Raw genomic sequence first — 27,705 nt, forward strand, 5'->3', positions numbered from 1 at the left:
ATGGGCAGTCCAGAGATTGAAGTCTGCTGAGTATGGACCATCCCTAGCGCCAACCACAGGTTCAGTAAAAGTAATAGAAGAGGCATGTGTAGAAAAGTCACATCTGAGTCCAGCTCCATCACACTCAGGAGCACAAATTCCAAAGTAGGGCCCTCTGACATGGCACAGAACTCCAAATCCATCTGCCATGACCATATACCTTATGGATCTCCATGGCCTTCAGGAGAACCAGTACCTAGGGTTGTATCTACTTTGGCTTTTTCTGGGGTCCAGCTGAGGTGTGTGTAAGTGCGACCCCTCTGATGACCTCCTGACTCTTTTTGGAAGACTCTTAGCCATATAAACTCATTTGTCTTTGCCGTTTCCCCCTTTTTATTCAAGGACAAAAAGCAGTTTTTGACACTTGATCTAACATGTAGGCTGAGATATTCTACTGGTCTGAGTTTACTCTTTTATTTGAGGTCTCTTTCTAGTTGCTTCTCCAGTTAGTGATTCATAGTAATCTCTCAGTGCCAGGGAGGCTCATCCCCAGGAGTCATGTCTCATGTTGGGGGGAAGATAATACATTTACATACTGAGTTTGGCTTAGAGAGTGGCCACATTTGAACAACATGGAGGCTCTCAGGAGGTAACTCTTAGGCACCCTACAGCTCTAGGCCTAGTTCATATTTCAGGGACACAGGCTCCTAAGCATAGTCATCAGTATCAAGGGCTCATTATTGGACCATCCTTCCTTGTTGATCTTTGCCATTGCACTGGGGTTTATTGTTGTTCTATTGGGGAATGTCACAGAACTCCCCTGGGTGAGAACTCAGCACTCCCTCAGTTGACGTTTGTAACTGTAACTACTATAAAAATACCCAACATATATCATAACATATTTATGTCCCCTATATACATGCCCTGGAGAACTCCCCCCACCCATGTGCCCCTCATCAATAATGCCCCACACCAGAGTTCCTCCCCTGCCATAGTTGGACCTGTGCCTCTCATCAATAACAGCCCACAACAGTGTTCCTCCCCTGCCATATTTGAACCTCTCTGTGATCCAAAACTTCTTTAACAATGAACCCTAAATACCAATGACAGGTGATATATGACTGACAGGGAGCTGTACAGAACATATGTCCAGGGTGCATGGTAATGTTTGGATATACTCATAGTGGCAACAATTAAAAACCACAGTAGGGGGGGTACTGGGTTCCTGGCCAGTGGTGCTCTGTTGTGGTCCCTAGGGGAGCAGCGACAGTCTCCCAGGTACAGTGGCGGGGACCAGGAGGGAGTGAGGGTTCAACAGTGAGCCCCTGATGCTAATGACTATGCTTGCGAGCTGATAAACCTAAAATAAGAACAAGGCCTAGAGCAACATTGTGCCTGGGAATTTCCTCCTGTCAGCCTTCATGTTACTCAAATGTGGCCAGTCTCGAAGCCAAACTCAGCATGTAAATGCAATGCCTTCCCCCCAGCGTGGGACATGACACCCGGGGATGAGCCTCCCTGGCAACGAGGGACCACTATCAACTACCAACTGATGATGCAACTGGAAAATGACCTTATATGGAAGGTTCAATGCGGATCAGCAGAATATCCATGTCTACATAAAATACCATGACTTTAAAATGCTGTTTGACCTAAAGTAAGGGGGAAATGGAAAGGAGAAATGAGTCTATATGGCTACGAGTTTCTAAAAAAGAGTCTGGAGGCTGTCAGAAGGATTGCCCTCATGCACAACTGAGAAGAGTCAGAGAGACAGATAAAGCAGATACAACCCCCAGATATTGGTTCCTTTGAGGGCTAAAGAGACCCATGGGAGTTATGGTCATGGCCGATGGGGTTAACTACCAGGGCAGATGGCCCCTCTTTGGAAATGGTGTTTATGTGTGATGAATCTGGACTCAGATGGAATCTCCCTTCATAAGACTTTCATGCTAATGTGCTGGAGGTGCAGTTAATGTTGGGGTTTAAGATATATTTAGGGGATTTGAATCTCTGGACTGACAATGTGATAGCCAGGTCCTGAGCCTCAACAGTCTCCAGCACCTACAATCTGATCTATTGGACTTACCACACTCAGCTAAGATGGAGTTGAAGAAGGACAACCACCACACCATGGAGCCTAGAGTGATTACAACTGAAAATGGGAGGATTGCATCCAGCATCCATGTGGAATCTGAGCCTCCTCTTGACATAGAGGTGCAATGGACACAACCAATCCAATGTCCACATAGAAGAGGTGGCATTGGATTGGGAAAAGTGGACATGGTGGACGATGGGTATGGGGAAAGGCAGGAAGAGATGAGAGGTGGAGGCGTCTTTGGGACATGGAGCTGCCTTGGATGGTGCTTCAGAGGTAATCACCAGACATTGTAAATCCTCACAGGGCCCACTGGATGGAATGGAGGAGAGTATGGGCCATGATGTGAACCATTGTCTATGAGGTGCAGAGGTGCCCAAAGATGTACTTACCAAATCCAATGGATGTGTCATGATGATGGGAACGAGTGTTGTTGGGGGGGGGGAAAGGGGGGGTGGGGGGGTGGGGTTGAATGGGACCTCACATATATATTTTTAATGTAATATTATTACAAAGTCAATAAAAAAAAAAACAACAATGAACCCTAATATATTGCCAAATTCAATTAATAGGAAATTGAAATATAGTGATGGGTTTAAAGTTTAGAAATAGAATACATGGTAATTTAGAAATACTAAAATGAAGTAAAAATGAATTGGTGTATTAATAAAATGAAAAATATTATAAAGCTTTGTTTCTAACGTTTTGGTTTTCATCACTGTAATAGGTGTTACCTGTATGTACAGTGGCAATGCACTTTCATTTCTTCCTCAGTGTCTATATCCTTTTTCTTTTTTTTTTGTCTAATTTTTAAATTTTGTCTTCAAAAAGTTTTAGATCACAGTAATTCACATACACAATATAGGGGACTCCCAGATATCCAACATCAAACCCTTTTCCCCTTTCCCCAGCAGTGATCTTTTTACATGTTCGTGTTATATTTGCTACAACTGATGTGCAGATTTTGAAACATAGCTTTCAAACATGGTTCCATTTTGGTCTACATTATTGTTTATATTTTTGACTGTACAAATTTCTAAATTTTTAGTTTCCTTATGTTTTATATTATGGTTTACATTTAGTTTATAGACTTTTATACACTTTAGATGTAAGTTAACATGTTCTATATCCTGTTTTTCTTTTTCAAGATGTTTTGGGCTATTCAGTGCTTTTTCATATCTGCAAAAAAAATTGCTGAAATTTTTATTGGGATTTCATTGAACCTCTGAATTGCTTTGGGTAGTGTTGATATCTAACAATATGAAGTCTTCCAATCCATGAATATGGGAGATTTTTCTGTTTATTTAGGTCATCTTTTATTTCTTAGTTTTGTAATATTTTGTCATTTTCAGTGTACAAGTCTTTTATATCTTCAGTTAAATTTAGCCTTAGCTATTTTATTCTTTTATGTGCCATTGTAAATTGAATTGTTTTCTTGATTTCCTTGTTGGATCATTAATTGGTGGTTTACAGAAACAAAACTGATTTTTGTGTGTTGATCTTGTACCCTACAACTTTGCTGAACTTGTTTATTAGCTATGGTAGGTTTCTATATATAGGTTTATGATATCTGTGAATAGAGATAACTTCTTCCTTTCCAATTTAGATGCATTTTATTTCTTTTTCTTGCCTAATAATTCTGGCTAGAACTTCTTGTACAGTGTTGAATATCAGTGGTGAAAGCAGACATCTTTTTCTTGTTCCTGATCTTAGAGAAAAAGCTTCCAGTTTTTTGCCATTGAGTAGAATGTTAGCTGTGGGTGTTTCATCAATGCCATTTATCATGTTGAGGAAGTTCCTTTCTATTCCTGTTTCTGAATATTTTTATCATGAGTGGATGCTGAATTTTATTAAATGTCTTTTCTGCACCCATTGAAATGATTATGTGGCTTTTTCTCTTTGTTCAGTATCTAATATTTTGTTGAGGATTTTTACATCTATATTCATAAGGAATATTCGTCTGTAATTTTCTTTTCTTATGATGTCTTTATCTGACTTTGATATTATTACAGGCCTTTTAGAATGAGTTAGGAAGTGTCTCTGGTTCTTTGGAAGAGTTGGAAAGTATTGGTGTTAATTCTTCTTTGAGTGCTTGGTGGAATTCAGTGATGAAGCTACCTGGTCTTAGATTTTTCTTTTTAGGGAGGTTTTTGATTACTGACTCAATCTCTTTACTTATTATTTGTTCTAGTCTCCTAGGCTGACAAAATGCAATATACCAATAATGGGATGGCTTTTGCAATGGGGATTTATTAGCTTACAAACTTACAGTTCTGAGGCTGTGAAAAAGTCAGTCCAATGCTTGATCTAGATGATACCTTCTCCCTGAAGGCTGGCTGCCAGCAATCCCGAACTCCTCTGTCACATGTCAAGGAATAGGGCAGTGCCTGCTGTCTCCTTCTCTTTCAGGTTTCATTACTTCAGCTTCTTGCTTTCCTGACTTTCTCTCTCATCTCTCTGAATTACATTCTCTTATAAAGGACTCCAGTAAAAAGATTAAGATGTACCCTGGGCCACACCTTAAATGAAATAACCTAATCAAAAGGTCCTTAACCAAAATAACCTAATCAAAAGTCTCTACTTAACACACACAAGGTTTATACACACAAGAATGGATTAGCTTTAAGAACATGATTTTCTGGGGTCCATATAGCTTCAAACCATCACACCTAATGATTTGTTGAGAGTTTTTATTTCTTCTTGAGTCAGGTTAGGTAATTTGTGTGTTTCTAGGGATTTATCCATTTCATCTAGGTTATCTAATTTGTCAGTAAGCACTTGTTTATGTAGTATACTCTTATCTTTTTTTAAAAAGATTTATTTATTTATTTATCTCCCCTGCCCCCCCACCCCTGTTGTCTGTTCTCTGTGTCTATTTACTGATGCTTCTTCGTCTGCCTCTGTTGTTGTCAGTGGCATGGGAATCTGTGTCTCTTTTTATTGCGTCATCTTGTTGTGTCAGTTCTCTGTGTGTGTGGCACCATTCCTGGGCAGGCTGCACTTTCTTTCGCGCTGGGTGGCTTTCCTTATGGGGCACACTCCTTGCGCATGAAGCTCCCCTACGTGGGGACACCCCTGCGTGGCATGGCACTCCTTGCACGCATCAGCACTGTGCATGGGCCAGCTCCACACGGGTCAAGGAGGCCCGGGGTTTGAACCGCAGACCTCCCATGTGGTAGACGGACGCCCTAACCACTGGGCCAAGTCCGCCACCCATAATCTTTTTTATTTCTGGGGTTGGTAATAATGTCCCTCCTTTCATTTCTGATTTTAGTTGTCTTCTTTTTTTTTTCTGTCTAGCTAAAGGTTTGTCAATTTTCTTAATCTTTTTGAAGAAACATTTTTGGTTTCACCAATTCTCTCTTGTTTTTCTGTTCTCTTTTTCATTTATCTCTATTTTAATTTTTATTATTTTTTTCCTTTTGATAACTTTGGGTTTATTATACTTTTCTTTTTCTAGTTCTTCCAGGTAATAGCTAAAATTTTTTGAGTGTATATTCTATTCTAGGCCCTGTTTTAAGCAATATATATAAATAGGCTCATTTAATCTTTACCTACATAACTACTGTGAGGTAAGTTCTATTACTGCATCCATTTTTCAAATGAGATAAAAGCATAGAGATATTAAGTAACTTGCCCCAGTCATGCAGCTAGTAAATGACATCATGGGATTTCAAATCCAGGGAATTTAAGCCCAGAACCCATACTCTTAATCACCTCACTGTGCGGCCTCCCAGGATGAAGGAGGAGCAATCATAATAAACACAGCAGCTTCTATTCGTTTGGTATTTGCAGCAGTGGCATATGGTTCACTCTAATAGCTACTCTTTCAGCCACTGTGAAATGTCCTTTGCAGACGTTATCTTATTGGTCCCTACAAATACCCTCTAAGCACGGTATTCTCCCTTTCTGTTTTAGATGAAGACATTGAGGCTCAGACAGCAGGGACTTGCCCAAGGTCTGCCTCCACTTTCCTAAGAATAAAGTCTCCAGTCCTTAACAAGGCGTACAGAATGCTTACCTCTTAATCCTTATCTCTCACCTTTAGGTGAGGGATTCTTATTTGTTGCCATATACCCTGCCCTTCTTTAAACACTTTGCAAACTTGTAACAATATAATTAATATGTAATTATTGATTATACCTCCTTCCGGTCCATTCTTTCATAAAGCTCAAGTAGGGTAAAAGTGAAAATCTTACCTATCCTCTTCTGTTTAAAGCCTTTCTTTGGCTTCCCATTGCTTTGGAGTAAACAGCAAGATCTCTTCTATGATCCTGAAGGCCCTAAAGCTCCTTCCTCTACCCACTGCAGCCCTTGCCCTTGGGGTTCTGCACTGGCTAGCCATGCCAGCTCTTTCCTGCCCCAGGTCCTTTGCATATCTGTTCTATCCAATTGAATTGGTCTTCTTCCCCTCTTTTCACATGGCTAGGCTTCATTTATCCTTTAGGTCTCAACTGAAGGATATCATCTTAATAGAAACCTTCCCTCATACCAAGCCCCAATCTAAATTAGGTCTCCTAGTTAATCTTTTTCATAGGACCCATGTATTTTTTTTTTACCACATTGCATTTATGTTGGATTTGTTTAATACCTACTTCTTCTTCTAAACTAAACTCCATGAGGTGGGGATCATGTGTATTTAAATTATTACTCTATTCTTAGCAAAAACAATACCTAGCATATGGTAGACCCTCAATACATCTTCATTTACTCAGTGCCTGAGGGAGAAGGATTTGAACCCAAACTTCCTAATACCAAAGTATTGCCTCCCAGCACTGATACATAATTAGAAGTAGAGGGAAGTGGATTTGGCTCAACTGATAGAGCATCTGCCTACCATATGGGAGGTCCAGGGTTCAAACCCAGGGCCTCTTGACCCATGGGGTGAGCTGGCCCACACACAGTGCTGATGCGCGCAAGGAGTGTCATGCTACACGGGTGTCCCCCGTATAGGGGAGCCCCATGCACAAGGAGTGTGCCCCTCAAGGAGAGCCGCTCCACGTGAAAAAAGCGCAACCCACCCAGGAAGGGCACCGTACACATGGAGAGCTGACACAGCAAGATGACGCAACAAAAAGTGACACGGATTCCCAGTGCTACTGACAAGAATGCAAGCAGACACAGGAGAACACACAGCGAATGGACACACAGAGCAGACAACGGAGGCGGGGGGGGGGAAGAGAAAAATAAAAACTCTTTAAAAAAAAATGTAGAGAAGAGGCTGATAATTATTGAGTACCTTAAAGATCTAGTTTTCTAAAAAATATTCTCTGAGAAATGCTGGTTTAAAATAAATGTAAAGGAAAGCAGATTTGGCCCAATGGATAGGGTGTCCACCTACCACATGGGAGGTCCACAGTTCAAACCCCGGGCCTCCTTGACCTGTGTAGAGCTGGCCCATGCACAATGCTGGTGCGCGCAAAGAGTGCCGTGCCACGCAGGGGTGTCCCCCGCGTAGGGGAGCCCCACATGCAAGGAGTGTGCCCTGTAAGGAGAACCGCCCAGCACAAAAGAAAGTACAGCCTGCCCAAGAATGGCACTGCACACACAGAGAGCTGACACAGCAAGATGACGCAACAAAAAGAAACACAGATTCCCGGTGCTGCTGATAAGGATAGAAGCGGTCACAGAAGAAGACACAGTGAATGGACACAGAGAGCTGACAACTGGAGGTGGGGGGGAGAGAAATAAATCAAAAATAAATCTTTAAAAAAATAAATGTAAGGAACCTCATTCAGTTTGTCCACAACTTAAATTATCTTAAAGGAACAAGATAGCAGAGCGAGATGCTTCAGGGTTCCATTTCCCCCAAAAAGCTTTGAACAATCAGAAAGAACCAGCAGAAATGTCTTTCTCAAAGCTCCAGAAAATTGCCAAAGGACTGCAGGAGGAGGGTGAACACTGACTCAAAAAAAGAAAAGACTCCTTAAAAGCAATAGGCGGGAAGCGGACTTGGCCCAGTGGTTAGGGTGTCCATCTACCACATGGGAGGTCCGCAGTTCAAACCCCGGGCTTCCTTGACCTGTGTGGAGCTGGCTCATGCACAATGCTGGTGTGCGCAAGGAGAGCCGTGCCATACAGGGGTGTCCCCCACGTAAGGGAGCCCCACACGCAAGGAGTGCGCCCCATAATGAGAACTGCCCAGTGCGAAAGAAAGTGCAGCCTGCCCAGGAATGGTGCCACACACACGGAGAGGTGACACAACAAGATGACGCAACGAAAAGAAACACAGATTCCCGTGCCACTGACAGCAACAGAAGCGGACAAAGAAGACACAGCAAACAGACACAGAACAAACAACTGGGCGAGGGGAGGGGGAAGGGGAGATAAATAAATGAATAAATAAATCTTAAAAAAAAAAAAAAGCAATAGGGTATACTGGTGCACCAGCTGGCTCCTCCTCGACCCCTCAACAGCCCCTGCGGGCAGTGTGGATCCCTGGTCGTGGTTCTGGAGAGGGCGGGTAACCCTCATGCACACAATGGGAGCAGGTATGTCTGCCTAATCTGTCTGGTGGTGGCCTGAGGGACTTGCTGTCCCACCACTTGCTCTGCTTGTGGAAGGCGGCTCACTGAACTCTCCTTCAGAATGCTGTGGAAGAGCAATCAAGTTGTGCTGCCTGGGGCAAGGGGTTGCTGGCTGTAGGACATACAGTGTAGTGCCAAGGGCTGGGAGCAAACTGTTTCCTAAGGAAGAGGGGACATTTGTATCCTGTGCGCTAGAAATTCACAGGGCCACACACACTTGCCCAAGACAAAACACATGCACAGAAAGGGTCAGGGAAGTCCCTACACTTTGGCCTGGAGCTAGCTATTCTGTAAACTCATTCATTGTATGGACAAGCCCTGAAGGCTTGCGCTCCCACAGGTCAATTTGCAACAACAGGGAAAGGAAATTCTTTTTTTTCTTATTATTATTATTACTATTATTGTTGTTATTATTAGCTCCTGGCATTCAACAAAAGCACTGTCATAACACTAGCTGGATACAAACTTGAGAAACAGATGCCTCAGAGTCTAAATTCCAGTGATAATACATTACAGTATCAAAATGTCCAGGTTTCAACAAAAGGTTACAAAGCATACAAAGGAAGTGATGGTTCAGGCAAAGGAGAAGATTAAATTATTAGAAACCACCCATGAGGAGGTTCAGACCTGGGACATTCCAGACAAAGACTTTTAAAAAATGGTCCTACATATACTCAAGGAGCCAAAGGAAAACATGGACAAAGGACTAAAGAAATTCAAGAAAAAGATAGATGAACACAAAGACAATCTCAATAGAGAGATAGGAATTATGAAAAAGAACCAAACAAAGCTGAAGACCACAGTAATTAACAGAAATTTAAAATTTCTAGAGGGTTTCAACAGCAGATTGGAGCTAGCAGAATAAAGAATCAGAAAACTTAAAGATAAGACAATCGAAATCATCCAGTCTGAGGAGCAGAAAAAAGAAAAGATGAAGAAAAGTGAACAGAACCTGAGGGACCTGTTGGCCACCATCGTGCATATCATTATAAGTTTTGTGGGAGTTCCAGAAGGAGAAGAATGAGAGAACTGGGCTGAGAGAATATCCAAAGAAATAATGGCTGAAAACTTCCCAAATTTAATAAAAGACATCCAAAATGCTCGACAAACTCCAAACAGGGTAAACCCAAATAGATTCACACAATGGCATATTAGAATCAAACTTTTGAATGTCAAAGATAATGGGAGAATTCTGAAAACCACAAGAGAGAAGTAGCATGTCATATACCAGGGAGCCTCAATAACATTATGTGCTGGGTTGCCGATGTGGCTCAGTGATTGGGTGCCAGCTTCCCACATACAAGGTCCCAGGTTCAATCCTCAGCCCCAGTACCTCTCCCCAAAAAAACCCCAAAACAAAAAACATGTGCTGATTTCTCATTGGAAGCCATGAGCTATGAGGCATGAAGATGGTGAGTAAAGTGCTGAAAGCAAAACATTGACAACCAAGAATTCTGTATCTGGCAAAACTGTCTTTCAAAAATGATGGAGAGATTAATACATTCCTAGATAAACAAAGGCTGAGGGAGTTTGTCACCACTATAGGCTGCCCTATAAAAGATGCTAAAGAGAGTGCTGCAGTTTGAAAGAAAAAGACAATAGACAATAGATTGAAGCCACATGAAGAAATAAAGATCTCCAGTGGGGCTAACAACGTGGGTAAATATAAATGCCAGTACTATTGTATTTTTGGTTCTTCCTACAGGATTTTCCTACAAGATCTACCAGGCAAATACATAAAACCGAATGATAAATTAGTGGTTTTGGACTTAGACAATATAAACAGGTAATTTGTGACAAGATCTACATAAAGGTGGGGAGATGGAGGGTATAGGAACAGTTTTTGTATACTATTGAACTTAAATTGGTATTGGGGATTGAATCATGCCTTCCCACAAAAGGCAAGTTCAGGTTCCAACCATTGATCCTGTAGGTATGAACTCATTAGTATACTAGGACTTTTTTTTTTAATTTGCTGCATACCTTTTTTTAAAAAGGATTTATTTATTTATTTCTCTCCCCTTCCCTCTGCCCAGTTGTCTGCTCTCTGTGTCCCTTTGCTGTGTGTTCTTCTGTGACCGTGTCTATCCTTATCAGTGGCACTGAGAATCTATGTTTCTTTTTGTTGCATTGTCTTGTTGTGTCAACTTTCCATGTGTATGGTACCATTCTTGGGCAGGCTGCACTTGCTTTTGTGCTGGGTGGTTCTCCTTACGGGGCGTACTCCTTGCGTGTGGGTCGCCTCTACATGGGGGACACCCCTGCATGGCAGGGCACTCCTTGCACACATCAGCACTGCACGTGGGCCAGCTCCACATGGGTCAAGGAGGCCTGGGGTTTGAACCGCGCACCTCCCATGTAGTAGGCGGACGCCCTATCCATTGGGCCAAGTTCACTTCCCGGTAAATAGGACTTTTGAAGACGTTGTTACTTAAGGTGGGGCAAACTGAATGAGGTAGAACCTTAATTCAGTACGGCTGAACTCATAAGGAAATTAGACACAGAAAGAGAAGCCATGGGTGCATCTAGAAACTGGAAGTCAACAGAACCCGGAAAAGAAAGCAGATACTGCTGTGTTTATTGTCATTTGCCAGAAAAGCCCAAAGGAACCCAAAGATTGTTGGACAGCCAGGAGGAAACAAGCCTTGTAGTGTCTGAAACCATGAGTCAGTAAATTCCTGTTGTTAAGCCAGCCCTTTTCAATGGTGTTTGTTTTAGCAGCCAAGAAACCAGAACAAAAGAAAAAACCAAAAATGAGAAAGGAAACCAGAACAGTTGGTATCAAAACAAATGAATTATTGACTTAGAATGTTAAATTTAAGCCCCATGGTAATGTCAAAGAAAATATCAGAATATGCAAGCTCCTAGAGACAGAAATTAGAGTACAGGCTGCCACAGGCAAGAGCAGGGAGAATGGAAGTTAATGCAGAATGGGTGCAGAATCTTGTTTGGGGAGATAGGAACGTTTTAGTAATAGAAGGTGGTAAAGATACCACAATATTGTGAATGTGATTAATTCCGTTGAATGGGTATGCCCAAGAATGGTTGAGATGGGCAAAGTTACATTGTATATATATTCTCACAATTTAAAAAAGAAGAAGAAGGAACAACTAAAGAGACAATGATGGTGGTCCTGGATGGGATCCAGCAAGGGAGGAGAAAAGGCTCAAAGGAACTTCATATTGGGACGTGTGAAGAAATTGGAATGTAGACTGTTTAAACTTTGTCAACATTAAATTTCTTGGACTTCGTAACTGTACATAAGCTGCCTACATAAGTGAATGTCCTTGTTCTTAGGAAATGTACATGGCCGTATTAAGTGTTCAAGGAGTATGCTGTATACAGCTCCACCCAAGTGCTCAGAAAGCGGATGGATGGATGGAATGATATAGCAAATGCAGCAAAAAGCTAAAATTGGTAGATCTGGGTATCTGGGAGTAGAGGGTGATGGTGGACTTTTCTATATTAATTTTGTAACTGGCCTGTGAGTTTGAAAGTATTTCAAAATAGAAAGTTAAAAAAATTAATGTAAGAATTTTCTTTTTGAAACCATTTTAGGCAAGCGCTTTGCTTCTGGATCAGCTGACAAAAGTGTTATTATCTGGACATCAAAATTGGAAGGCATTCTGAAGTACACGTAAGTAATCCTTTAGGTGTATGATATTATTAATTTGACTCTTTTGGGATGACTATAGTAAAAGTCCCTTAAAAAATGTGTAAGAAAGAACCTTTTTCTCTGAAATTGAACAAATTAAGTCATGGGTGTGTGGTGGGTATAGGCAGATTGAGCACTTGGCCAGCACTGGGCTAGGTGTTTTCATATAGCTCAAGTCTGTTAATCTGATTTTAACTAAGGAGCATATGCCACCTTCAACCCCAAACTGAACCTCGTCCAGTGTCCCCGTCTTAGGGAATGGCCTCAAACTCCACCCGGTGTTGAAAGCCAGAAAGTCATGGTCCCTGTGCCCCAGCTGCCTCTCACCACAGGGTCTCCACACGCCTTCCTCCCCCGTTTGCTTACCTAGTTCCCTCCTGCTCATCCTACAGACCTCAAACTCAGATGCTGCTTCTTCAGGGAAGCCTTTTCCTCTCCCTCTAGACGAGGTCAGGTCTCCTTCTGGCATCTCTCACAGGTGTCAGTTTACATCTATCTTGGTGACCGATTGCTCTCTCCCATCAGCCTGTAAGCTCCCTGAGAACAGAAACTGCGTCTTTTTTCTTTTTTTTTGCTAACCATCATGTCCCTGGTGCCTTGTACAATGCCTAGCCCATAGTAGATACTCGACAAACAATTTCTGAATGAAAGAATAACTGAATGAGTGAACGAGATTGTAAATAAAATGTTACCCAGAAGTCAGTGATTAAAACCGGGCCATGCCTGGTACCTGACTCTCACTCATTCCGTTGTTGTTGTCGTCTTAGTATTTGTCATGTGTCCAGATCTCAACCTATAATATCTTCATCTGTATTTCCAGTCCTCCATAAAGCAGTAAGAGTAACGACCTTTAATGCAGCACTTATGATGCCCCTGGCGCTAGGTTCTACATTATTATCGCATCAGCTTCACGGACCTGAGGTGGCCAGCAGGATTGTCCCGGAGGAGGAGACTTTTAAGCTAGGCCAGGATGGTGGGTGGCGAATGTTTGGTGAGGTGAAAAGGGTGGGTGAGGAGCAATCCAGGAAAGGAGAATTGTTCCCTGGGCTTTTTGCTGGTCACTTGTAGTAGAGCTTGTGCTCTGTCGTAGAGAGGCTGTGGGCTCATTACTAAACTCTTCACTTGTCACCACTGAAACCTTTGTGGTTTGCTGCATAGTAATCTGCAGTTATTTACTTCCCAGGCACAATGACTCTATACAGTGTGTCTCCTACAACCCTGTTACCCACCAGCTGGCATCTTGCTCGTCCAGTGACTTCGGTAGGTTCTGATTCCCGATGTCTTACCCTGTAGTAACTGAAAATCTGGGCTAAAATTGCCGAAATCCATGCAGAATGTGCTGAATTTGTCCTGCAGGGATTAATGCTACGTCTTCACCTTGAATGGCTGAAGGGAGGCTGACAATTATTCTTTAAACTGTGTCCTCTTTTGAACAGAATTGATGGTGCTGAAAATCAGAAGCCTTCCCCGACTCACCCAGCCAGGGACAATTGAGAGAGCCCCGCCTTTCCTATGTTCATTAACATCCGTGTATGTGTGAAATTCTTCACTGTTCCACCTGCCCCTCTTAGTGCAATATGTTGTTCTTACTTGTTTAGGTAGGAGGACCTGAATACTTTGGGAAGTGCATCCTCCCCCCAACCCCAGCCTCCAGCACTAGCATGGCACTGGCATAGAGGAGGTACTCAGCGTATGTTTACTGAGTGAGTGCAAGTGGGCAAAGACTTGTATGTATCTTGTATCTCGATTAAAACTCCCTTCTGATTTCCAGCATCATCAACTCTGCCTTCCTTGCTAAGAAATAGTGGGGTATAATGGAACATTCATTAGACGAGGAGACAGAGACCTAATCTCTCTCTGCAATTTAGTTCCTTACCACTCTGTCTGTCTCAAGAGTTCTGAATTAAAAAGAGAGAATATAACTGAAAGATCATTGTACAAATAAGAGGAAAAAGACTTTCATTTAAAAAACTTTTTAGCATTTTCTCCATGTGAGGCACAGGGCTATGTGCTTACTTTGGAGAGTTAAAATTTTGACAAGACCTTGTGGTCTGGAGGGAAGTAGAATTTGTAAAAGTGATATAAGTCATGGCAACACTATTTATTGAATGCCTGTGATGTGCTAGGCACTGTGCTGAGGCTTAAAAATGAATTCCTTTTTGAGCTCTCAGATAACGCTTGAGGTTAAGTATAATTCTGATTCCCACTCCGCTGATGAAAAAGAACCAGAGCTTAGAGTAGTTCAGTGTCTCTGTGGAGGTCACCCAGCTGGTAAGTGGTGGGGTCAGGGTTAGAACCCAGGCCAGGTGGCTGCATCCAGAGCCCACATGGTAAGCACCGCTGAGGGAGGCCCCAGGAGGAAGTGGTTTTCTCAGGCCGGAGGCTCCGGACCAGTTCAGTGGAGCATAGATAGTGAGTGCACGGGTTGAAATGTTTGGACGAGGGCAAAGAGGAAAAAAAGGATGATTTGTTTGATGTTAGATTTATCTTCTTAATCATGCTTCACGGCTCAGACAAAGAGTAGAATTTGCTTATGTTGTCTGGACATACACCTGTTGGCATTGAGGCGGTATCTAGGGGCAGGAGGGAGCTGGCCTGAGGTTATGTCTTTCTTAGTTTTAATATTAGTGAGCTGCCATCACAAAGACCACACACTGGTTTTGGCTTAAACAACAAGAATGTATTGGCTCATGTTTTTGTTTTTAAACAATTTATTGAAGTATATCATTCGTACATAAGTATACATAAATAATAATTGCACAATAAAAGTTGTGAACTTACAAGACAAACATCTTACAGGGCTCCCCTGCATCACCCTACCACAGGTACCTTGCATTGTTGTGAAACATTTGTAATGAATTACGAAAGAGCATCGTCAAAGTATTACTACTAACTATGGTCCACGTTTTACATTTGGTGTCTATTTTTATTTTAGCCATTCTGATATATGTGAGATAAGATCTTATAGTTTTAATTTGCATTTCCATAATGGCTAATTACATTAAAATATTTTTGTGAGCTTCTTTGCCAGCTGCATGTCCTTGTTAATGAAATGTCTCTTCATTGGTTCATGGTTTTGAAGCTAGAAGGAGTCCAAAATCAAGATATTTGCAAGACCTGCTTCCTCCTGGATTTTGTATGTTCTGGTGCTGCTGCCAGCAGTCCTTGGGGTTCCCTGTCTTGTTTCTCTGCCTCCCATCACTTGGTGATGTTCTCTCCTTTCTGGCTTTTGTGACTTCTAGATTCCTCCCTAAGGCCTCCAGAAGTCCAGCTGTAGACTAACCCTCATTCAGGTGGGCCACATCTTAACTAACGATAACATCTTCAAGAGGTCCTATTACAATGGGTTCACACCCATAGGGATGCAGATATAATTTAGTCTACCACAGGTGGCCAGTGCCAGGGTCATGGCACATAGACAAAGCACAGCCTAGGTAGGATTATGTGCTGTGGATGAAGCTAGGGAAAGGAAACTGGTTTTCTGAAAGCACCAACTATATTACTTTGAATACTTGGCTGTACTCTGGTTTCAATGTAATAGTTACGAATTGTGAAATTGTCATTTCTTTGAGAGTTAAACCCCTGAGAAGTTTGGCTAGAAATGCACCAATCTATTTTTTTTTTTTCTTTATATTTTGAAATAATTGTAGATTTATAGTAAGTTGCAAAGATAGTATAGAGAGGTCTCCTGTACCCTTGCTTCCTCCAGTGTCCCCCAATGGTTACATCTTATGTAACTATTGTACAATATCAAAACCAGGAAGCCAGGACTGGCACAACGTGTGTATGTAGTTCTATGTTTTTTTTTTAATTTTTAAATTTTTAAAAATTATTTATTTATTTATTTAATCCTCCCCCTTGCGGCTTGTTCTTTCTTTGCTGTCTCTTCTCTGTGTCCATTCATTGTGCATTTTTTCTGTATCTGCTTGTCTCCCTTCGTTGCATCATCTTGCTGCACCACCTCTCCACAGTGCATGGGCCATCAGCACTCTGCAGTGCATGGGCCGTCAGCTCTCTGTGGCACATGGGCCAGCTTGTCTTCACAAGGAGACCCTGGGATGCGAACCCAGGGCCTCCCATATGGTAGACTGGAGCTCAACTGATTGAGCCACAGCCACTTCCCTAGTTCTATTGCATTTTGTATTACCAAGTGTAGATTTCCACCGCTGCAACACAGAACTATTCCTTACCACAAAGATACCCCTTTGTAGGCACACCCCTGCCCTTTACCCCATATTACCCCTAACCCCTGGTAACCACCAATTTATTCTCCATCTCTATACTTTTGCCACTTCTAAAATGTTATATAACTGGAATCTTGCAGCACATGACCTGTCGAGATTGACTTTTTTTCACTCAGCATAATGCCCTGGAGAGCCATATAAATTATTGTGTGTATTGAGTTTTTTCCTTTTTATTGCTGAGTAGTATTCCCACCTATCTGTCTTTTTTCGTTATTTTGCCTTGAAGGCTTGTGGTCTCCTGAACAAAAATCTGTCTCCAAGCACAAATCAAGCAGCAAGATCACCTGTTGCAGGTAAGTTAAGGGCCACTCTGAAGGTAGGCTTTGAGTTGCCTCCACTTCCAAACAAACGCCCCAAACCCAACAGAGAAGGTCTTTCATTAACTAGCGGGTTTGGGACCCCGAGTTTCCTCTTTTCTTTGTCTTTTTTCCCCTTAATGGGAAAGGCCAGTGCATCTTGGTCATTGAGCAAAAAAGAACTACAGGTTGCCTCCATGCACTCTTCTAGCAAAAAGCCTCCTCAGCATCCTGATGTACCAAGGGGAGGCTTTCTGGAAAGGGAGGCTGTTCATTTTCTGCCCAGTTGTCCAAGCAGCACATGCAGCGGAGAAAGCACAGATTTTGATGCTAGACATGGATTAGTGCCCAGATCCTGCTGCCAACAGACTGTGACCTTGGGAAGTTATTCTCTATGAGTGGGAGCCTTAGGATCCTCATCTGACAAATGGGGATAAAAATCCTGACTTGGCAGGGTTGTTGTGAAATGCACGCAGACCAATGAGTGTAAAGCATGCAGCACGGCGCCTGGCACATAGTAGACACTCTAATGGAAGCTGTTATTACTGTTCAGTTTCTGAGTGCAGCCTTTCCTTCATTGAGCACCTTCTGTAACAAGCCCTGTTGTAGGGGCTGGGAATACATGGGGACATAGATTCTATGCTTAGGTACTCTTGAAGTGGGAGGGGCTGAAGTGGAGAATGGGAGTGAGGGCTGGCCCAGGGATGTACATGCTAAGGGCTGTTATGGAGATATGTACAGGGTGCCTAGGAGGCTCGGAGAAAGACCACAGCCTTCACATCTCACTGCTGAGTCCAGAGATAAGTGGACTCTTATCTCTGATTTGCATCAGGATCAGGAGTGAAGAGATCTTAGCCAGGCCATTGCTGCCTCATCAGGACTGTATTGCCAACCAGGGCCTTGCCTTCTCACTGAGTTTTACTTTCTGTTTTCCTCTCTCTCCCTATGCCCTTTGCTGGCTGTATGGGCAGCTGGACAAATGATGGTCAGTACCTGGCTCTGGGGATGTTTAATGGAATCATCAGTATACGGAACAAAAACGGTGAAGAGAAAGTGAAGATTGAGCGACCCGGAGGCTCCCTCTCCCCAGTATGGTCCATCTCCTGGAACCCTTCAAGGTACTCTCCCAGCTGTCTTCCTTCTAGGACAGACACCATTATAGAGAAGGGCTTGCTCTGCAGACTGAGTTCTTCTTTCTCTCTGTGAACTTCCTTGCTGTTCCAAAGCTTCTCACTTGATTGCTCTTGTTTTGGAACCTCTTCCATTTGAATGGAACTTTTTAAGAGACCATCTCTAAGGTTTTGGAATGAATCCCAGAGATTTCACTAAGCAGATGAGCTATGTAGGCCAGCTGAAAGTGAGGAGTATGTGTTTATAGATAAATGTGTGTGTGTGAACAGTGTGAGGGCCATTTCCTTATGAATTAATAGCTCACCTCTCTACTGAGGCTTTATGGAGGCATCTCTGTAGGACAAGCTTAGGAATGCCCATCTATTTTCTTTCTTTCTTCCTTTCCAGTTCCTCCCTCCCAGTGGGGCAGAACATGTGTCCACCCAGTAATAAAGGGATGCAGATAGCTTTTTCATGAGCCTTTTCTGCTGGCCTTGCCAAAAAGTTAAAAATTCCCAAACTTAAGTCTATAAATGCTCCCAAAGGCTACAGGTCCACTAACAATTGGCATCTGCCTTCTCAAACCTTACGTATACTCTCCCTTCTACTCACATGTGACTGTGAGGGTGGACTAATAGCTTTGTATGCTCTTTATATAGTCCTATTACATTATTAAGCCATCAATAGCCCCCATAGAGTCCTCTGAAGGGAAATTAAAGGCCACCCTACTGCCTAACTCTGAATTGTTTATCAGCCCAATGTCATTTTATAGGTGGGTGTCTACTTGATTTTAGGAGGTTGTTTAATTCCATTGCCCTTCCTACACCAGATTATTATGCTTCTTCCTGAATAATTTTGTCCAGCTCAGGGCTGTACCATGCTTGTCTAATGTCTTCAAAGGACATTAGCCTACCTCAGAGTTCCTGTTGTTTGATTTTGTGGCCACAGATGACTTTGTGGCTTCAGAGTGCCATTTTTAATTCATGAGAAGCAGGATGCCCAGCCTACCTGGTGGCTGTCCTCTTCCGGGTAGGGATCAGGGGCTCCTTGTCAGGTTTGACATTGTAACTTTAGTGTAGTTCTAGGCAACATGATTGAGAAGAACCGCTTACTGTCTACAGCCGATGGGAGAGTTTCTGGATGAACAGAGAGAACGAGGATGCCGAGGAAGTCACTGTCAACAGATATTTTCAGGAAATCCCCTCCACCTTGAAGTCAGCAGTGTACAGTAGTCAGGGTAGTGAGGCAGAGGAGGAAGAGCCAGAGGAAGAGGACGACAGTCCCAGGGACGGCAACTCGTGAGTGTGTCCTTGAGAAGCCAGAAAGCCTCCTGCTAAGGGCCCAGGCCCCAGGGCAGGCCGGCTGGAGGTGGAGGCCATTGTCAAACTCCTTCCTGAGCGGAGAGGGAGCAAGGCAGGGGCTGGGGGAGTAGAGGTGCTGGTGAAAGCTCCTCCAACAAGGGGGAGCGTACCCTGAAAAATCATGTGTGGGTTATAAAAATATCCTGTGAGAAATTTTAAGAAATATTGAATGAGAAAGTTCAACTTTTCTGTAAACCTCCAACCCCTGAGAAAACCACTGTTAGCATTGTGGTGTCTTTCCCCTCAGTCTTCTAATGTGTTCATTTGATTAACTAAATTATGTCCTGCTTTTTTTCATTTAACATCATGGAGTATCTCTCCATTAACATTAGAAATCCATTGCAAACAATCATTTGGAATGTCTGCATAGTGTCCCCTGGCATGGATACTCCACAACTCATTTAACATCTCCCCTGTTGCTGGACACACTTCTTAGCCTGCCTCACACTGTACCTCACATTACATTTGTCAGGACACGTATCAGAGAGGAAACCCTTCCTCTACCCAGTCCTCACACCCAAATGCTCGCTGCCCGGGCCTTCTTCCTTCTCTTCAGTTGAGATTATCTGTAGAGTCAACATTGGTGGGTGGGAATGGGGAAGGCTGTGGTAGCCACTGGTTACAGAGCAGGATGCTGGGACCTTCTGATTGGGCACTAGTGCTCTAGCTTGGGGCTTTCTGCACTGTGTTCAGTGGTAGCTTGGGTTCCTTGGAGAGCCCAGGAGATGGTCTGGGAGTTGGGAGACAAAGGAAAGGAGGAAGGTGTGGGCTTCAGATCCCCATCTGTGCTTTACCAGAGCAGTTCCCCTTTAATTGTTTGGCATGAGTTATTGTTTTATTGTTTTGGTAAAACAATAAAAGGTCCCACTGCCAGTGGGTGAGTGGTGGTGGAGAAGGAACAAAGAGGTTGAAAGCCACCCATCCAGCCCGCAGGCAGCCTCCCCAGGAGGGCTCCCCAGGGGCTGGGCTCTGGGATTGTGTGTGGACTTCAGTGCCAATCACACCGACTTCACCTACAGGTCTCTTCCTGTTAACATCCTTCTTGGTCTGTCTTTTTTTTCTCTTTCACGATGAATTAATTCATGCCTGTGATATTTGCCTCTATTGGCTGGATTTTGAAAACAAGGCTGTACATGCCTGTATATTCACTGGTACTGCCAGATGACTGTGGGGTCCTGGGCTGAGAAAAGCTGGAAGTAATAAACAAAGAAGAGGCAACATCAGATGACTAAGATGAGCCTTTCTCTTCAACTGAATTCCTGAGTCATTTTGATCCCCAGTCTTGGCTGAGGGACTTCTCTCTTGTACTGGTCCCAAAGCCCTAATCCCAGCACGACGGTCCTTACAGGCACTCAGTTTCAGAGACAGCTGTTGGTCTTCAAGGGCCCACTATGCTTTTTTGTTGTTGTTACTTGATCCAGCCAGAAACCACTTCTGCAAAAACCCCAACTGTGAGAGAATCTTGTTTCTAGGTGTTCATTTCTCCTCTTTAGGAAGAACAAGCAAGGTTTCCTCTACTCCATTAAAAAATCAGACAATCTTACCTGGAGCACACCTGCACCCATGTCTTGTGTGTGTACTCTCTCTTTTCTTGTTTCTTAATAAACCCTTTACTCCTTTGCCTACCCTAAAAATATATATATATAAATATATATATCAGACAGTATTTGTCTTCCCACTGCAAAAGATGTGTTTATCATCCATCTCCCAAATATTAAAGCACATAAGAAAAGTCCTCTAGGATATGCAACCTTGCTTTTTCTGGCATTGCTCCCCAAGAAGCTTTGAAATGAGGGGCTTATCCCCTTCTACTGTGACTCTGCCCTATCACATAGCTCTTGGCAGGAGATACAGTGAAACAGCAGATCCCAGGAGGGGCACGAGCCTCACCTCTGCTTCATCCTATTGGACTGATTGATAGATTGGGTTGAATTACAACTTTCGGCATCAGTACAGCTTTGCAACATTTGGCAGCCTGACAGCCTAGGCCAGGGGCTTTCTTTTTCCTCTTGTTATTAAACCCTTAGGACTATACTCATCAGCAGGCCATGGCTCCATGTAACCTGTTTTGTCTTCTGTTGATTAGAGAGGAACATAATGACATCCTGGCTGTAGCTGACTGGGGACAGAAACTTTCCTTCTACCAACTGAGTGGAAAACAGGTATGTAGCTCTGTACAGACCCAGGGGCAAAAGTAGTCACAGTCATATCTGTGATAGTGTATTTTCACCATCTCAGACAGTAATATTATTAATTGTACATTATTATTGTTTGTTCCTGTTTACTGAGCATTTACTGTCAGACCAGGTATCGTGCTCAGAGCTTTATATATTTTCTCTCATTTAAGTCTTACAACACCCTGTAAAGTAGGTACTTTCATTATTTATTTTTTAGAAAATGGGAAGCGGATTTGGCTCGACTGATAGAGCATCTGCCTACCACATGGGAGGTCCAGGGTTCAAACCCAGGACCTCCTGACCTGTGTGGTGAGCTGGCCCACACACAGTGCTGATACATGCAAGGAGTGCCGGGCCACGCAGGGGTGTCCACCGCGTAGGGGAGCCCCATGCACAAAGAGTGTGCCCTGCGTGGAGAGCTGCCCCGTGTGAAAAAAAGTTCAGCCTGCCCAGGAATGGTGCTGCACACACAGAGAGTTGACACAGCAAGATGACGCAACAAAAAGAGACACAGATTCCTGGTGCCTCTGATGAGAGTGCAAATGGACACAGAAGAACACACAGCAAATGGACACAGAGAGTAGACAATGGGGCGTGGGACAGGGAGAGAAATAAAAAAAATAAATCTTAAAAAAAAAATAAAGAAATTAGTAGGCTGAGATTCAGAACAGTGAAATATATGCCCAAGATCCCACACAGCTAGTAAATGGTGTGGGATTGCAACTCAGATCAACCTGACTCTAAATCCTTGGTCTTAGTCATGACCCTGCCTTTCTGTATTTGCTTTTGCTTATCTTGCAAACAATTATGAGCACTCACTTAGGCCAGCCCTTCAAGCTGTGTTAGGAGCTGCTGCTATAGAGCTGTGTAAGTCAGCTTCTCCCCTACAAGAGCTCACTGGCTGGTAGGGACACACTTGAGAGCAAACTGGCCCAGTGCAGTGTAATAAGTGGCCTTTTAGAGAGATCTTCAGATAGATAGCTACAAAGACCCAGAAGAGGGTGGCATCAATTTTTGGAGTGATGGGAGATTTTCTGAGGTGACCTTTGACCAAGGTGGGCAGTTTGCTAGATAGAGGACATTGGAAATAATGTTTAAGGCAGATAAAATAGCATGTGCAAAGCAAGGGAGGCATGAAAATAAATGACAACTCAAGGAACAATGAGTTGTTCAGGATGACTACCTCCCAGAGTTTCTGGACAAAAGATAGAGCTGGAAAGGGAGGTGGTGACATGATTATAAAGATCCTGGGTACTGTGAATAAAGAGGTTGAATATCATATAAGTATTCAGGAGCTGCAACTGGTTTTAGACAGGGGTGTAACATGGTCAGATTTCTGTTTCAGAAAGATCCCTCATTTCTGTGGAGGATGGATTAAAATATAGAGAGCCTGGAGGTAGGAAAACCTCTTAGTGGGCAGCAGATGCTGAAGGCTAGAGCCAAGCGCTAGGGATTGGTTACATACCATGGCCAGCAAATGAGAATCACAGACTTGTTCAATGGAGCCTTGCATTCCACAGCACCTTGTTCCTCAAAAGATGTTGTGGCTGAAGGGAGGAGGTTCAGGTACATGTAAACCCAGTTTTGGGGCCATTTTTTTCTACCCTTGTCTTGCCATTGGCCGTTTCTTTTATATGTGAGCAAAGAAAAGGTAGAGATAGTGGATAGTGTGTTGTTTTCTTGGTATCCCATGGCCGATTTCCCAAGACCCTCATTTTAATGATTTGGCTTCTAGTTTCCCTGGCTTTGTCTTTTCATGCACTTAATGTATGTGTATTGTCATTCAAGAAGTATTTATTGGCACACCTACTGTGTGTCATGTTAACAGTGTTAACTTATGCTGTTAGTGCATAATTATGTTTGTTTTACTGGGTATGGGTACTGGAGATTCCTGGGAACAAATACCTCTTGTAAGAGGCAAGGGGTCTTACTGCATAGTGACAATAAAAAGCTCAACATGATGGTCAGGACCGTAAGAAATATCTTGTTGCATGTATGCAACCCGAGAGCTCTTGTTCTGGACCAGAGTTTTTGAATGATAATCAATTTCATTCTGCCAGGATGGTAACCCCAGTTAGAAACAGTAAACTTTTCTTAGAATTAAATATAGGATGATGAAATAAATCAAACCCATACTTTTGTTCTGGGCTTAGGTATAATTTGTGTATTTGGAAATTAAAGTGTTTGTAATATTCAAGAGAATCTGGTTTAATAATAATAATAGCTAAGTTTATTGAGTTCTAGGTACAGTAAAATGAACTCTTTTACAAGGATTAACTCTTATAATCCTTAAAACAGCCCTGTGAAGTAGGTACTATTATCATCATTTTTTATATGTAAGAAAATTGAGGCACAGAGAAATTGGGTAATTTTCCCAAGGTCATGGAGTTTAGCATGTGGTTAAGCCTGGTTTGGAACCTTAGGTAGACTGCTGCCAGATTCATATTAGAGATTAGTTTTGTGATGGCCATTTAGGCATTGTAAGTAAGTAAGTAATTTTATACTTGCGGTTTTAAATGGAAAGATATGATATTTTTGTTAAATTCTTAAGCAATATTGGAATGTTTAAGAGAATTTGAGAATCATTACATTTTCCTACTTGGGATTTTACAGAGCTTCTTGAATCTGTATATTTACATCTTTCACCAAATATGGGAAATTTTTTACCATTATTCCTTCAAATATTTTTTTCCTCAGCTTTCCTTTCCTTCTGAGACTCCAATTATACATATGTAAGACATTCTGATTTTGTTTTATAGGTCACTGAGGCCCTGTTCATTTTTTTAATATCTTTTTCTCCTTCTGTTCTTCAGATTGGATTATTTCTTTTGACCCATATTCAACTTCATTGATTCTTCTTTCATCTCTAATATTGCTGCTAAGTCCATCTGAATTTTAAATTTTAGTTATTGTATTTTTCAATTCAAGAATTTCCATTTGATTCTTTTTTATAGTTTCTATTTTTCTGCTGAATGTTTCTATTCATTCACTCATACATTCATTCATTAAAGCATATTTTCCTTTCTATCCTTGAACATAGTTTTAATAGCTGTTTTAAATTTTTTTTCTTCAATTTCAACATCTGGATCATCTTGGGGTCAGTCTCCTTTGATTATCTTTTCTCTTGTATGTAGTTCAGATTTTCCTTCTTCTTGAAATTTTGGATTGTATCCTGGACATTGTGAATGATACCTTGTAATGACTCTGGTTTCTGTCATGTTCCTATGAAGTGATTGGTTTTTTGTTTTAGTAGGCAGTTAACTTTGCTGGACTCCGAATTCCAACTCCATCTTTCCTGTGGTGGGCAGCAGCTAAAATGTTCCTTTCTTTTAGCCTCAGCTAGGCTCTTGGCATCTGCCACACACGTGTAGTTCAAACATCTTCAGATATTCAGCAGTTTATGTGCAGAACAGAATCCCCTCTGTATCTGTCTCTTTTCTGTTTTTTTCCCACCTCAGTCTCCAGTGCCTGTGGTCACCCTGAATTCTATAGTCACCCAGCATGGTGTTGATGGGGGCCTGCACTCAGGCAAAAAGCTATTTTTTAAAAATGGGAAACTCAATTAGTACCGTTCCTTTTTTTAAAAGATTTATTTATTTATTAATTATTATTATTTTTATTTATCCTCCTGTTCCCCCAGATGGTTTTTTCGTCTATCTACTCATTGTTTGCTCACCTTCTCCAGGAGGCACCAGGAGGTGAACCCAGGACCTCCCATGTGGGAGGCAAGTACCCAGTGGCCTGAGGCATATCTGTTCCCCGTGTGCTGTGGTATCTGCTGGCTTGTGGCATCTGCTTGTTTAAATGTCTGCTCATTGTAGTGGGTGAGGCACCTAGCTCATTGCAATGGGTACAGCATCAGCTCATCTTTAGAAGGCACTGGGACCCGAACCTGGGACCTCCCATGTGGTAGGCCGGTGCCCAGCTGGTTGACCCATATCCGCCTCCTGCCATTTCTTTTTCACATGTACATCTCTAGTTTCTGTCTGCTTTTGGTTCCTCTCAGTACCTTCAGTGGTGGTTGTTTCAATTTGATCCAGAATTTATAGTTGTTACCTGCAGGAAGGGTAGTTCAAAAGGAGCCATGATCCAAAGCTGCAAGTGTTCCATGTCATGACTCACAATATTTTTTAGTTTATTTATTAGATTATTAGCCTTGTGTAAATACCAGGGCAAGATTTGTTTACTAGGCATTTGAAATTCTTAGAAAAGAAAATTGTATATATTAAATTTATAATTGCAGTTTAAATTAGTTTAAGGGAATTAACTAACTGTAAATGAGGATAAATATTTCAGGGATTTTATAGTCTGTTCAAAATTGATTTCATTAAACATTCAACTTTTTAAACATTTTTAAAAGACCCCTTTAAAACTGGTTGTTCCCTTTTATGAGATTTATAAATAGGAAAATATTTGTAAATTGAAACCAAGTTTCTAGAGGTATTTCTTTAATCAATTAAATATTAGTTTAATTATGGGTAATCACAAATCGTGTTTTTAGTCACAAAAGCCACCCTTAGGGGTGCCGAAGAACTCCAGTGACAATAAGGAGCTTGGGCTTTAGTTGGGGAGACATTAAATTAAACCTAGGACCACGGAGCAGTGATACAGCAGTGAATTGTGGAAGTGGTGAGTATAGGGGGCCAGGAGAGAACAGGGGAGGTGGATCTAAGTCAGGCCTTGGGCAGGGGCATTGGGGATGTTTCCTGGGGGAGATGATACCTAGGCCAAGTGTTGAAGGCAGACCAAGAGTTAAACAGGCAGAAAGGAGAGGGAAAAGGCATTCCTGGCTGGAACTGGGGTTGTGTAGAGAATAAGCCCCTGTAGGGCGGTGGAGACCAGAAAGCATATCCACTGGGGGAATGCAAGAAGTTTATTTGGGTTGAGAGAAGGACCTGGGGACTGAGCTTAGGAGTTTGACCTTCATTCTGAAAGCTGAGAAGTCACCATCAAAAAACCAAAAAGACAGCTCACAGAATGGGAGAAAAATTTTGCAAATGATATATCTGACAAGAGACTTGTATCTAGAATATATAAAGAACTGTTATAATAATCACAATAATACAAAGACAAACCCAAGTAAAAAATAGGCAAAAGGTCTGAATAGACATTTCCCCAAAGATGATCTGCAAATGACTAATAAACTTGTGAAAGATGTTTGACATAATTAGCCATCAGGGAGATGCAAATCAAAACCACAGTGATATACTTCTTCATGTCTACTGGGAAGCAGAAATTGGAACCATCATATACTACAAATATAAAATGTTACAGTCACTTTGGAAAAGTCTGGCAGTTCCCCAGAAGGTTAAACACAGAGTTACCACATGACCCAGCAGTTCTACTCCTAGGTATACACTCAAGAGAATTGAAAACAGGTATTCAAAGAAAAAAACTTACACAAGAATGTTCATAGGGAAGTGGATGTGGCTCAAGCGATTAAGCTTCTGCCTATAACATGGGGAGTCCTGGGTTCAGTTCCCACGCCTCCTGCAGAAGGAGAGCTGGTGCGGCAGGCAGGCACAGCGAGCTGATTCAATAAGATGATGCAGCAAAGAGACACAAAGAGGAAAGACAATAAGAGACATAACAAACCAGGGAGTTGAGGTGGCCCATATGACTGAGTGCCTCTCTTACACATGGGAGGTCCCAGGTTCGGTTCCCAGTGCCTCCTAAAGAGAAGACAAGCAGACACAGAGAGCACAAAGCAAATGGACACAAAGAGCAGATATGACCACAAGCAATGAGGCAGGGCAGAGGGATAAATAAATAAATCTTTAAAAAAGAATGTTCAGTGAGAGAGTCTGGGCTATGATGTGGACCATTGACTATGGGGTGCAGTGATGCTCAGAGATGAACTTACCAGGTGCAATGGATGTGTCATGATGATGGGAGAGAGTGTTGCTGTGGGGGGAGTGGGGGGCGGGGGTGGTGGGGTTGAATGGGACCTCATATTTTTCATAATGTAATTAAAATAAATAAATAAATAATTTTAAAAAATAAAAATAAAAAAGAATGTTCATAACAGCACTAATCACAAGAGCCAAAAAGTAGAAACAACCCAAATGCGCATCAACAGATATAAGGATAAGCATGTGGTATATCCATACAGTGGACTATTATTTAACCATAAAAAGGAAGGAAATACTGATACATAGCTGAACCTTGTATATTCTGGGAAACGGAAGAGATGAGATGTGAAGGCGTTTTCCGGACTTACTGTATTTCATTACATGAAATACCCAGTATAGACCAATCTGT

General features: G+C 42.3%; 1 protein-coding gene across 6 annotated transcripts in view; it reads left to right on the forward strand.

Annotated features, from left to right (window-relative positions):
* IFT122 (intraflagellar transport 122) overlaps positions 1–27,705 on the forward strand; it is a 100,641-nt gene that overhangs the window by 15,181 nt on the left and 57,755 nt on the right. For 3 of the 6 annotated variants that reach the window (XR_011647560.1, XM_004477242.5, XM_004477244.5), the window contains exons 4-8: positions 12,160–12,238; positions 13,440–13,516; positions 16,727–16,793; positions 17,768–17,914; positions 21,354–21,429. Coding sequence is in view for 5 of the 6 variants with exons in the window: in XM_004477242.5 (XP_004477299.1) it covers positions 12,160–12,238; positions 13,440–13,516; positions 16,727–16,793; positions 17,768–17,914; positions 21,354–21,429 (446 nt within the window). In the remaining variant the exon portion in view is untranslated. Of the gene's footprint in view, positions 1–12,159; positions 12,239–13,439; positions 13,517–16,726; positions 16,794–17,767; positions 17,915–18,985; positions 19,205–21,353; positions 21,430–27,705 lie in introns of those variants that run through there. The other 3 variants (XM_023584294.3, XM_058288621.2, XM_058288624.1) reach the window with 2 other exon arrangements.

This window comes from Dasypus novemcinctus, chromosome 26, assembly GCF_030445035.2.
Source record: "Dasypus novemcinctus isolate mDasNov1 chromosome 26, mDasNov1.1.hap2, whole genome shotgun sequence".
Classification (NCBI taxonomy): domain Eukaryota; kingdom Metazoa; phylum Chordata; class Mammalia; order Cingulata; family Dasypodidae; genus Dasypus; species Dasypus novemcinctus.